The sequence below is a fragment of the Mesoplodon bidens genome, assembly GCF_964165515.1.
Source record: "Mesoplodon bidens genome assembly, chromosome: 18".
Lineage (NCBI taxonomy): Eukaryota > Metazoa > Chordata > Mammalia > Artiodactyla > Ziphiidae > Mesoplodon > Mesoplodon bidens.
The window spans coordinates 28,521,987-28,534,749 of record NC_138175.1 but is presented as its reverse complement, the minus strand read 5'-3'; the positions used below and the strand labels follow the sequence as shown (position 1 = coordinate 28,534,749).

Here is a 12,763-nt window from a genome sequence, read left to right as displayed (position 1 = left end):
AAAGTCTTCTCTTAACCAATTCTTGGTGGCTGGGAATCTTCTAGGAATTTCTTTCAAGTGTTCAGTGGAGGACTTCCTAGGACATTAGAAAGGAAAGATAGAAAAGAATTGCTTGCCTTTTGCCTATGCCCCAACACCCCACAAATAAAAAGTAAGTTTTTACTTATTTGTTCAGGCTTTGAAAGGAATAGCAAGGTGTTTTTTCTAATGGACTGGTGAATATCTTCTCGGCCTTACGCTGAGAACTTATGCAAGTTCATTTAACTCTTGAGTAGTCTGAATAGTGCATTCAGAAGCTAATTCAGAAGCCTCACTTTGGAGAACACTCATCCGAATTCAGTATGTTGTGGTCCGAGTAGTCAAGGAGCATCTTGGAGCCCTTCTTCCAATCTATCTCCTCACTGCATTGTCACATAGAATAAGCAGACCATCACCAGGATCTGAGATCTTACTTGGATTCAGCCCACATTTTCAATGCCTTTCTCCACTATAATCTTTCACCATTGAGCCTTAAAGATAGCAGTTGTCTGATACGCATGTTTCCTCTGTATTTTCTATTTTCTTCTTATAAGTGCTCAAAATAATTTCTTAAGATCCCACCTACCCTTTTATGTTAACAATAAAATAATTGTGAAATAATTAAAAGGCAGTAAGTAATAAAAGAAGCTGCCAAGGACCTGTGTGATGTTCAAATATCTCAGAATACCTATTAGCTGATTACCCACTATAACCTTCTGTTGTCTCCAGTTTTGAAATCTCTGAGCATTTGGGTGTTTTGAAGTGTACTACATGAAAGAAAGGTGTTTGCCCACACCAGCCTTGGAATCAGAAAATTCCAAGGTCCAAACTTGACTTTTTTAGTAACATGTCCTTGGGCAAGCTGGTTGACTTCTCTGAGCCTTATTTCCTCTTAAGATGGAATATAATACCACCAGCCTCAAGGTGGTTCATGAGAATTAAATGAACTAACAGACGTGAAACTTGGGAAAAATTTGTTGGTGAAGTCACACTCTATTCTGACTCTATGTCAGAATTTTGGTATCTTCCAAGAACTGTAGGCTCTCTCCCTTCATCCAAAATGCTTAGAATTCTAGCCACCAGGTTAATGGAACACAGCAGTCAGAGCCTTGCTAATCTTCTGGGCCCTCTCTCCCTCCAGGAAGGCTACGGCATTGGGGACGACGAATACTCCTGTGCATACGATGGCTGCCGGCAGCTGATTTGGTACAACGCCAGAAGTAAGCCTCACCAACACCCCTGCTGGAAAGAAGGTATTCATTCCTCTCCATCATGAATTTATTAATTAGGTTAAGACATCTGGTTATGATGAGGCACTTATTACGTTAGGCTTTAAAATCTTTTAATGGAAAAAGAGTAAATGTGAAAAGGGATATTAGCTTTTGTATCCCCTACCATAGATGTGAACCGTACTCTCCTGATATTCACCTCTGATGGAGCCCTTCCTTTAGCAAAACATTTCAGACTATAAAATTCTTAATTTAGTGGGAAAATGATCATCTTAAGATTAATATGAATTCTAGTTTCCTCTCTGGGTATATGTCTTAAATCAAAGCAGCCGTGGAGATATTGAGGACACTGAAATTATAATGCCAGTAAACTAAGGTTATTTTCAGAGAATTGGCACTATTCAGTGGACACATTCCAGGGCTCTCTAGGGCAGCTTTTAAAGATGACTTGAGTACTGTTAGTCTCAAACACTTTTGCCCAGCCTCATTTCTCCAGACATTGGGCTCAGGATGCTGCAGGGCCAGGACTCTCAATCAAAGCTCTAGGATTTTAGCAAGAATATATCTTATCAACAGCATGATCTTTTTTGCCCCATTCAGTTTTTGTTTCCAACTGCTTTGCAATATCCAATGCCCTAGACCCATGAAAACATTTATTAATGAAAGATTCAAACAGCGTAGTTAGAGCCACAGTTGATTTGTTAAACACTTATACCAAAAAATTTAAGGTGAGTGTTTACCCCCAACTAAATACAGTGAAAACAGGGCTTCCCTGCTTCAGCACCACTGCACTGGAGGGTAGTATTCTCAAGGGGCCTCCTGGTGCACTGCCTTGTTCTGAAGCTATAGAGTCATATGGTAGGGGATGGAACCTCTGGAAAAATTTTATTCCCAGCATTGGAGCTAGATGGGGGATATAGCCCAGTTTCTTCTCCAAGCTGCCCTCTCTCTGTTTCCTGCCGCAATCAGCATTATAGATGTAAACTGAATTTTCAGGCATGCTAAGAGAGCAGGAATTTGACCCTTGCTGTGAGGGGACAGCTTCTCTTAATTAACTAATAGCGTGGAAAGGAAAAAACCTGCAAAGCCCACATAAGCCCTCATTTTAAGGGTTTGCAAGTTAAAGGAACATAACACTTCTTCATTTTTTTTAAATACTTTTCTGATATTTTTTTGTTGTCGTTGTAAATTTATTTATTTTTGTCTGCATTGGGTCTTCGTTGCTGCACACGGGCTTTCTCTAGTTGCGGTGAGCGGGGGCTACTCTTCATTGTGGTGCGCAGCCTTCTCATTGTGGTGGCTCCTCTTGTTGCGGAGCATGGACTCTAAGCACGTGGGCTTCAGTAGTTGTGGCACGTGGGCTCAGTAGTTTTGGCCCGCGGGCTCTAGACCGCAGACTCAGTAGTTGTGGCACACTGGTTTAGTTGCTCTGCGGCATGTGCGATCTTCCCTGACCAGGGATCAAGCCCGTGTCCCCAGCATTGGCAGGCGGATTCTTAACCACTGCGCCACCAGGGAAGTCCCAACACTTCTTCATTTAACAAAGCATAAGATAGAGGTACTGTCTGCAAAGACTGTCTTGTTTGTTTTTTAAATGATTTTTTAAAAGATTTCTTAAGTTTATTATAAAATTTGGAAAATAGGGGTAAAAAGCAAAATGAAACCAAAATCTCATGTAATTCCTCCATCCAGAGATTTCTTTAAAACACAATCTGGTGTGTATACATAGATATGTATTTTTTTTATTAATTTACCTTTAAAATTTTTTTTAAATTTTTATTGGAGTATAGTTGATTTACAATGTTGTATTAATTTCAGATGTACAGCAAAGCAAATCAGTTATACATATACATATATCCACTCTTTTTTAGGTTCTTTTCCCATATAGGCCATTAGAGAGTACTGAGTAGAGTTCCCTGTGCTATACAGTAGGTCCTTATTAGTTATCTATTTTATATATAGTAGTGTGTATGTGTCAATCCCAATCTCCCAATTTGTCCCTCCCCCCACCCTTATCCCCTGGTAACCAGAAGTTTGTTTTCTACATCTATAACTCTATTTCTGTTTTGTAAATAAGTTCATTTGTACCCTTACTTTAGACTCCACATATAAGCGATATCATGTGATATTTGTCTTTCTCTGTCTGACTTACATCACTCAGTATGACAATCTCTAGGTCCATCCATGTTGCTGCAAATGGCATTATTTCATTCTTTTTTATGGCTGAGTAATATTCCATTGTATATATGCACCACATCTTTTTTATCCATTCCTCTCTTGATGGACATTTAGGTTGCTTCCATGTCCTGACTATTGTAAATAGAGCTGCAGTGAACACTGGGATGCATGTATCTTCTCAAATTATGGTTTTCTCCTGATATGCCCAGGAGTGGGATTGCTGGATCATATGGTAGCTCTATTTTTAGTTTTTTAAGGAACCTCCATACTGTTCTTCATAGTGGCTGTACCAATTTACATTCCCACCAATTTACATTCCCACATTCCCACCAAAAGTGTAGGAAGATTCCCTTTTCTCCCCACCCTCTCCAACATTTATTGTTTGTATATTTTTTGATGATGGCCGTTCTAACTGGTGTGAGTTGATACTTCATTGAAGTTTTGATTTGCATTTCTCTAATAATTAGTGATGTTGAGCATCTTTTTTTTTTTTTTTTTTTTTTTTTGCGGTACGCGGGCCTCTCACTGTTGTGGCCTCTCCCGTTGCGGAGCACAGGCTCCGGACACGCAGGCTCAGTGGCCATGGCTCACGGGCCCAGCCGCTCCGCAGCATGTGGGATCTTCCCGGACCGGGGCACAAACCCGTGTCCCCTGCATCAGCAGGCGGACTCTCAACCACTGCACCATCAGGGAAGCCCAAAGCATCTTTTCATATGCTTTTTAGCCATATGTATGTCTTCTTTGGACAAATGTCTATTTAGATCTTCCACCCATTTTTTAATTGGATTGTTTGTTTTTTTGATATTGAGCTGCATGAGCTGTTTGTATATTTCGGAGATTAATCCCTTGTTGGTTGCTTTGTTTGCAAATATTTTCTCCCATCCTGAGGGTTGTCTTTTCATTTTGTTTATGGTTTCCTTTGCTGTGCAAGAGCTTTTAAGTTTAATTAGGTCCCATTTGTTTGTTTTTATTTTCATTACTCTAGGAGGTGGATCAAAAAAGATCTTGCTGCGATTTATGTGAAAAAATGTTCTGCCTGTGTTTTCCCCTAAGAGTTTTATAGTATCCGGTATTACATTTAGGTCTTCAATCTATTTTGAGTTTATTTTTGTGTATGGTGTATATTTTTTGTTGTTACACTCACTATGCCTTGAACAGCTTTCCAGGTTATTAAATAACATTGTTTTTAATGGCTTTTCAATATTCCATTATATAATAGTACTATATTAATCAATGCCTCAAGGTTAGACAGTTACATTTTTGTCTTTTAAAATTATTATATAAAAAAATTATAAACCATTCTGGATTTTCTCAGGATAAATCCTTAGAAGTGAATGTTCTCTGGCAAAGGGTATACAGAATTTCAAGGCTTTTGCCATATATTGCCAGATTTTCTTCCAGTACCACTGAGGGTCAGTTTTTCTTGTGATCACTTTATAATTTCATGTATTTATCTTTGACAATTTATTTATTTATTTTTATTTATTTATTTTTTATTTATTTATTTTTGGCTGCATTGGGTCTTTTTTGCTGCACTCAGGCTTTCTCTAGTTGCGGTGAGCGGGGGCTACTCTTCATTGTGGTGCATGCACTTCTCATTGGGATGGCTTCCCTGTTGCAGAGCAAGGGCTCTAGGCACACAGGCTTCAGTAGTTGTGGCACGTGGGCTCTTCCCAAGCCAGGGATCGAACCCATATCCCCTGCGTTGGCAGACAGATTCTTAACCACTGCGCCACCAGGGAAGTCCCTTTGACATTTTAAAAAGCAAAAACTTTATGAGTGAATATGAATGCTTTAAAAAAAAAAACATGTTTGGGGGCAGTTGTTATGTCAGACAGTTTTGTTTTGTTTTGTTTTGTTTTGTTTTTTTGGCTGTGCCTTACAGCTTGCAGGATCTTAGTTCCTGGACCAGGGATTGAACCCTTGCCCTCGGCAGTGAAAGCACAGAGTCCTAACCACTGGACTGCAAGGGAATTCCCTCTCAGAGAGTTTTAACTCTCACCAGAGAGGCAAAAAAGTTCATGATTTTGATCTTACCATATTTTACTGATCCCAAAATGCACATTTTCGCCACATTTTCACATCTTTGAAATTGGGATGCATCTTACAATTGATGACTTTTCATAGATTAATTGGCAGCATTTTCCTCTTAATGGTACATCCAAATATTGATGTAAACGGGTCAGATCAGTTGCAGAAGAAGCAAAAACGATGAATATGTTGACTACAGGGCTATAAAAACAGACTTAATACAGTGACATTAAAACCCTGAGACAGCAGAATCTCCATATCCTAACAGTGTTTCACTTTATCCTCTAGGAGACACAGTAGGATTTCTGTTAGACTTGAATGAAAAGCAAATGATTTTCTTTTTAAATGGCAACCAGCTGCCTCCTGAGAAGCAAGTCTTTTCATCTACTGTGTAAGTACCTTCTCTCAGGCAAAAATTTGAGCAGATGCATGGAATGTACTTTTCTCCAGAAAAGAAAAACAAAAGAACTGTCCATTTATGTAGTAAGCTGTGATGAGAAATCACTGTATTTCAAGTAATTGGAGGCCCATTTGATCTTACCTAAAACCCTCCCAGAGTTTGATATAGGAAGATAAGAGCAGGATGTTCTCTGGTTCACAGTCCTGTCTAGGTTAATAAACAGAATGTCACCCTTCTTTCTGCTCAGGTATGACTTATTCCCATTTTCTGAATACCACTTTGTGTATGAGCTTTACTTTGTTTTTATGAATTCTCTTGACCTCTGTTCATTTTCATTTGTAGATCTGGATTTTTTGCTGCAGCTAGTTTCATGTCATATCAACAATGTGAGTTCAATTTTGGAGGAAAACCATTCAAATATCCACCATCTATGAAATTTAGCACTTTTAATGACTACGCCTTCCTAACAGCTGAAGAGAAAATCATTTTGCCTAGGTAAGGAATCTGCAGTCAAAGAGACCACACTGGCCATGGCATAACCAGTGTTGGGCCTTTATGGTCTTAAAGGTATCTATAACATAATGTTGTAATCCTAGCTCCTGTTCTGGCTCAAAACGCAGGTTTGTAACGAGCCCTTCTGCACTATACTTCACCTTGGACTCAGTGTCCCAAGGCTTGAGAGTGGCTCAGTCAACAGTTTCCAGATGAACTAGAAAATGTCACACAGTGACGACAGCCCTGCCTGCAGTGGCAGAGCCTCCATAATATCCCAGGAACAGAAGGGCCACATGTATCCCAGCTCAGAGATCTGAAGTTCATTCTTAGAACTTCCCTTCACCTTGTCTCAGTGCCTAACAGGGATTCTGAACTTCAGATTCCTCTTAGTGAAAGTGTGAGGTAACACCTTTCTCATCTGTCATACCCCATCATTTTTTTTTTTTTTTAATTAATTAATTAATTTATTTATTTATGGCTGTGTTGGCTCTTCGTTTCTGTACGAGGGCTTTCTCTAGTTGTGGCAAGTGGGGGCCACTCCTCATCGCGGTGCGCAGGCCTCTCACTATCGTGGCCTCTCTTGTTGCAGAGCACAGGCTCTAGACGCGCAGGCTCAGTAATTGTGGCTCACGGGGCTAGTTGCTCCGCGGCATGTGGGATCTTCCCAGACCAGGGCTCGAACCCATGTTCCCTGCATTGGCAGGCAGATTCTCAACCACTGCGCCACCAGGGAAGCCCCATCATTTTTTTTATGTAGCCTGTCTTCTTGGATGCGGCCCATAAACAAGTCTGCCTTCTCACATACGCCCTGAAAGGTAAAATTGATCCATCTAAGAGTTCCCCTGGAGGCTGGCCTTGGTTAAAACTGCTTCAGCATTTAGTTAACCACCCCTGCAGAATTAAACTTTCCAAAAGTCAGATGGCAATAGGCGCCAACTGTCGGAAGGTCTTCTTTTATGGGCAGCTTCTCTTGGTACCACATCACTTTGGCGCCCAAAGTGCAGTCTGCCTTGAATAAGAACAGCAGAGTTACAAGCTTGGGCAGTCCTATAATACACTAGACTTTGTTTTTTGTGACAGTGACACCAAGACAGGAGTGGCCTCCTTAATGCGAAGGGGTCCTTTTTTATTCATAGGAATAGTATTCTTTTCTGACTTCAGGGTAGGAGATCATGGTCCTGTTTCTATCTGGCGTTTTGTAAATTGTTATATATTGTAAATCCTCTCTATCTCTTCTTCTATTCATTCTTTTTTTTTCTTCTTAAACTTTTTATTATGGAAAACTTCAGATACACACAAAAGAAAAAAAGAATAGTACAATAAAGCACCGTGTACCCACCTCTCAGCTACAGAAGTCATCTACTCACGACCACCTGCTTCTCTTACAGTTTTCCCTCATCTCTGTTAATAGCTCCATTGTCATTCCAGTTTCCCTGGCTGTAATCCTAGAGTATCCTTGACAAGGCAGGGTATGACTTTCTGCCATTTCCACGACAGATCCCTCAGCAAATCCTGTGGGCTGTGCCTTCAGTATATATCCCAAATCCAACTACTTGTCCCTCTCCCTGCTACCACCATGGTTGAAGCCTCCATCATTTTTCACCTGGATTGTTCTTGCCCTGCCCTTAAACTGTAGTCTCCCTATTCCTGCCTTAACCCGCTTTGGTTTATTCAGCACAACCTCCAGAATGATTTTGTTACAACATAAATCAGATCATGCACTTCTGTGCTGAAAAGACTCTAGTGGCTTCCTCTCACTTAAGGTAAAAGCTTAAATCCTAGCAGACTCTATATGATTTGTCCCCTCCTCTCCTCCATTACTTCTCTGACCTCCGACCCTCTCCCATATGCTCCTGCTCTTTCAGCCATCCTGGCCTCCTTGCTGCTCCTGAAACATACCAGGTCTACTATTGTAGCCCCAGGGCCTTTGCACTAGAATGTTCTGCTGTCGCAGTGCTTCCTGCTACTAGAATGTTCCGATGTGTGTTTTCCAGTACCACTGAGCAGTTAACTCGATTCTGACACTGTCTACCTGGAGATAGCATCAGATCCCACTGGTGAAGGGCTCAGTCCTGCAAAGACTGCCCTTTTCTCCCACTTTAGATGCCAGTCACAAGTCCAGGTTATGACCAACTGGCTGTAAATTGGAGGCTCCCATGACCTCCTCCTTGGGTTTGATTAATTTGCTAGAGCTACCACCACAGAACTCAGGAAAGCAGTTTACTTCTTACTAGGTTACCGGTTTATTATAATAGTATATAACTCAGGAACAGGCTATCTGTGCATGCCAATCTCCCTGCCTCTCACTTGTTCACCAGCCCTGAAACTCTTTGAACCTTGTCCTTTTGGGTTGGTAGGGAGGCTTCATTACACAGGGCTGGTTCATTAAATTATTGGCCTTTGATGATTGAACTCAGTCTCCAGCCCACTTCCCATCCCAGGAGGTGGGGCAGAGGAGAGAGGAGGGAACTGAAAAGTTCCAACCTTCTAATCACCTGGTTGGTTCCCAGTCCCATCCTTAGGTACCTAGGGGGCTTTTTAAAAGCCGCCTCATTAACAGAACAAAAGACCTTTCTAGCTCTCTTAACTTATGAATCATCGAGGGTTTTAGGAATCTGTGCCAGGAATGCAGATGTAAACAAAATATATTTTTTATCGTAAATCACAATTTCTCTCCAAGATGCCCGCAAGGCTCACTCTCTCACTCCCTTCATGTCTTCACTTAAATGTCATCTTAGTGAGACCTTCCCTAGCTGCCGTATTTAAAATTATAACTCCCTGCCTCTCACATACACACTCCTTATTCTTCTCCCTGCTTTATTTTTCTTCACACTACTCATTAGCATTTAAAATTCTGCATATCTTACTTCTTAATATGATTTATTGTCTGTTTTCCCCCCACTGGAGTGTAAACTCTCTGAAGGCAGGGATATTTTTTTAGTCCTCTCTTCACTGCTGAATCTCCAAAGCTTGGAACAGTGCCTGGCACATAAGGCCTTATGTGAATTGAATGAATGTTTCCTGTTTCTCTTGGCCATCCATCAGGCTGTACCTTCAGCAGAGCAGTTCTGCATGTCTGCCTCTCCAGTCCAAGCTGAGTGAAAGTATAATGCGAGGGTTCTAACCCGATGTGTCTGGACTTCCAGGGTGACTATGATGATCTATCATAAACACCTTGAAAATTGTGTGTGTGCATTTTTCTTGGGAAATGCTCTATGCGTTTCCTCAAAATCTTAGAGATGTGTGACTTAAAACGTTAAAATTTGCTGCTAGGGACTTCCCTGGTGGTCCAGTGGGTAAGACTCTGCACTCCCAATGCAGGGTGCCTGGGTTCAGTCCCTGGTCAGGTAACTAGATCCTGCATGCATGCTGTAACCAAGAATTCTGAGTGCCGAAACTAAGACCCGGCACAGCCGAGATAGACAAGATAGATAGATAGATGATAGATAGATAGATAAACAAAAAAAATTTTTTTTAATTTGCTGGTAAAATAAAAAGAGCACTGGACTTAGAACCAAAAGACTTAAATTTGATTCCTGAATCTGTTTACCGTGTCTGACCTATACAAATCATTTCCTGCCCTTTTCTTTGTAAAATGGGAATGACCATGCCTCCTTCATTCTCTATTTTAGAAAATCATTGAAAGATTGAAATGAGATGTGTTGTGTGAAAACTTCACTGAACAAAGCTTAGGGAATACATGGTAGACTCACATGTACAGAGCATTTTCAAGGCACTTCTTATGCATCACTGCTAACAGGCCCCATTTATTTGTTGACAAAATAAGTTTCAAACTGTGTTTTCTACTCAGGCACAGGCGTCTTGCTCTGTTGAAGCAAGTTAGTATCCGGGAAAACTGCTGCTCCCTGTGTTGCGATGAGGTAGCAGACACACAGTTGAAGCCGTGTGGACACAGGTAAGAGGGTTTGTTTGGTCATTTCCTCTTTTGTACATTATATTAGACAAAGTTTCATCCTGTTCCTGAATTGCTTTTTACAGTGTTACCAGTTCCATAGCTGTTCATCAAGGTTGATAATATCCAAAGTGGGCTGAATGAGGAATTAGAGTTTGCCAAGTAGTACATGGCTGTCTTCCAGAAAGTACCTGAAATAGAAGAAGCTGCTTGATATGGAAGGCCTGTTTTTGTTTTACTTAATTTACTCAACCCAACGCTATAGATGAAACACAGGTTTTATTCATAAAATGTAAAAGGTTTACTGCTACTTATGGGCCTCTAGGGACACCCCTTTTAACTTTAGAGGCGTCTCATTTACTTACTCTTCACCCTCCTACGCGTTGAGGTGGCAGCACCTCCCTGCCGTCTGACCACAGTTCAGTTGTCTGAGATAAGGGCGGCCTGGATCCTATACAACAGAGTGTCTAAAACATCAGCAAGAGCAGCAAGTAAGACAGTCCCTAAAAAGGCCATCCCAGCTAAGGTTAGAAACGGGAAGAGGAGTTGGGCAGTGTGCTGGCCTTGGCCTAACCCAGGCGTGTGTGCTGACTGTGTATGAGCAATACCTATGCTGATGTTCCAGGCTAGCTCCCTGCAATTCATCACACCCCGTACCCTGCCTTGCTCTTATTCTTGACATAGCTTTAGCTAGCAGGTCGCCTACGGGTCCAGAGCCTGGAATGATGGACCCCAGTTTTTCTCCCCCAGGTCTGACTCAGCCGGAGCCCCGGACTCTGCCTCTGTACATTTGCCATCTTATGAAATGGGTTGTTATCTAATCATCTGGTAAGGGACATACATGCAGTGAGTTTATCTCATTTCACCACTAGCTATACCCGTCTCTCTTCTGAAGGAAAGGCACAGTGACTCCAGCTGTGATTATTCCTCTCTATCAACTCTCTAGCCCAGAATGCCTGAGGATCTGGGCTTATTTATCTCTGAGCTTTCTGGCCCTTCTTGGTGGTTTTGTGCATAATAAGGGCTCATGAAAGAGGGCTGAAATCTAAAAACTTAGAACCGGGTATCTTAAGTATGACCACAGTCTCCTTACTAGATATATCCAAAACAGAGTTGGAAGAGGAAATAAAAGAATTATAAGAAAATTTAGCTCCACTTTCAGCAACAACAACTTTAGAACGGTAGAGGTTAAGAAGAGAAATCTGGCTAAATGGAATGACATGAACCAACCCCTAGAAGAGACTGAAAATCTAAGCATTCCTGTTACCATAGAAGAAATTGAGATGATTATCAAAGCTACCTTTGCCTCCGCTGCTAAAAGCACTAAGCCCAGATGGTTTCACAGGTGAATTCTTTCAAACTTTCAGGGAACAGATAGATTCTGTTTAAACTTCTCCAGACCACAGAGATAATAGGAAAACTACAATATTCTTTTTACAAAGCCTGTATCATAATCATATGAAAAGCTGACAAAACACAAAAAAAGAAAACTTACGTGGGACTTCCCTCATGGTCCAGTGGTTAAGACTTTGCCTTCCAATGTAGGGGGTGTGGGTTTGATCCGTGTCCAGAAGCTAAGATCCCACATGCCTCACGGCCAAAAAACCAGAACGTAAGACAGAAACAATATTGTAACAGATCCAATAAAGACTTTAAAAATGGTCCACATCAAAAAAAATCTTAAAAAAAAAGGAAAGAAAACTTATGAATATAAAACTAAAAATCCTAAATAAATTATTACCAAATAGGACCCAGCAACACAACCAATGGGGCTTATTTCAGGAATGTAAGGTTAGTACAATATAGGAAATCAATTCATATAATTTCCCAAATAGGCCAAGGGACAGTGGAGCAGAGAATTAACACTTTCTCCAAAAATGCTGAAAAGGTATTTGTTAAAATTCAGTATCCATCCCAAATGGATAGAATACTGCAAAACAGAAATGGATGTAGGGAATAAAATAGTATAAAATAAGAATGGATGGATACTTCCTTAGCAATATAAAAGATGTATATATCTTAGCCGAACACTAGCATCTTTTTAATGGTGTCACACTGGAAGCATTGCAAGAGATGCTGGGGACAAGACAAGGATACCTGCTATCAGCACTGTGACTTGCATTGTATAAGCTAAAACAGTTAGACAAGAAAGAGAAAAGGGATTAAAACTGGAAAAAGGAGCAAAATCATCATTTGGAGATAATAGATTACATAGGTAGATATCAGGAGAACTGACTAAAAGCCTATTAGAATCATTGTGACAATTGAATAAGCTAGCTGGTTACAAAAAATAACTTAAAACAATAGCTTTCTATATATAAATAACAACTAATTAGAACAAATATTTGAAGGTCCCGTTTACAATAGACAAAAAAAAAAAGCTTAAGAATACATTCCAAGAAATATATGGTGCCTATCTGAAGAAAACTTTTAAACTACCAAGGAATGTAAAGAAGACTTGAATAACTGGATCTGGTCTTGGATAGGAAGACCTCTTAG

The 12,763-nt window shown here is 40.6% G+C and overlaps 1 protein-coding gene across 2 annotated transcripts in view; it reads left to right on the top strand.

Moving 5' to 3' along the window:
• Nucleotides 1-12,763, top strand: part of RSPRY1 (ring finger and SPRY domain containing 1) — a 47,220-nt gene that overhangs the window by 31,317 nt on the left and 3,140 nt on the right. For both annotated transcript variants that reach the window (XM_081215798.1, XM_081215799.1), the window contains exons 11-14: nucleotides 1,160-1,271; nucleotides 5,745-5,847; nucleotides 6,199-6,351; nucleotides 10,163-10,267. In XM_081215798.1, the coding sequence (XP_081071924.1) occupies nucleotides 1,160-1,271; nucleotides 5,745-5,847; nucleotides 6,199-6,351; nucleotides 10,163-10,267 (473 nt within the window). The remainder of the gene's footprint in view (nucleotides 1-1,159; nucleotides 1,272-5,744; nucleotides 5,848-6,198; nucleotides 6,352-10,162; nucleotides 10,268-12,763) is intronic.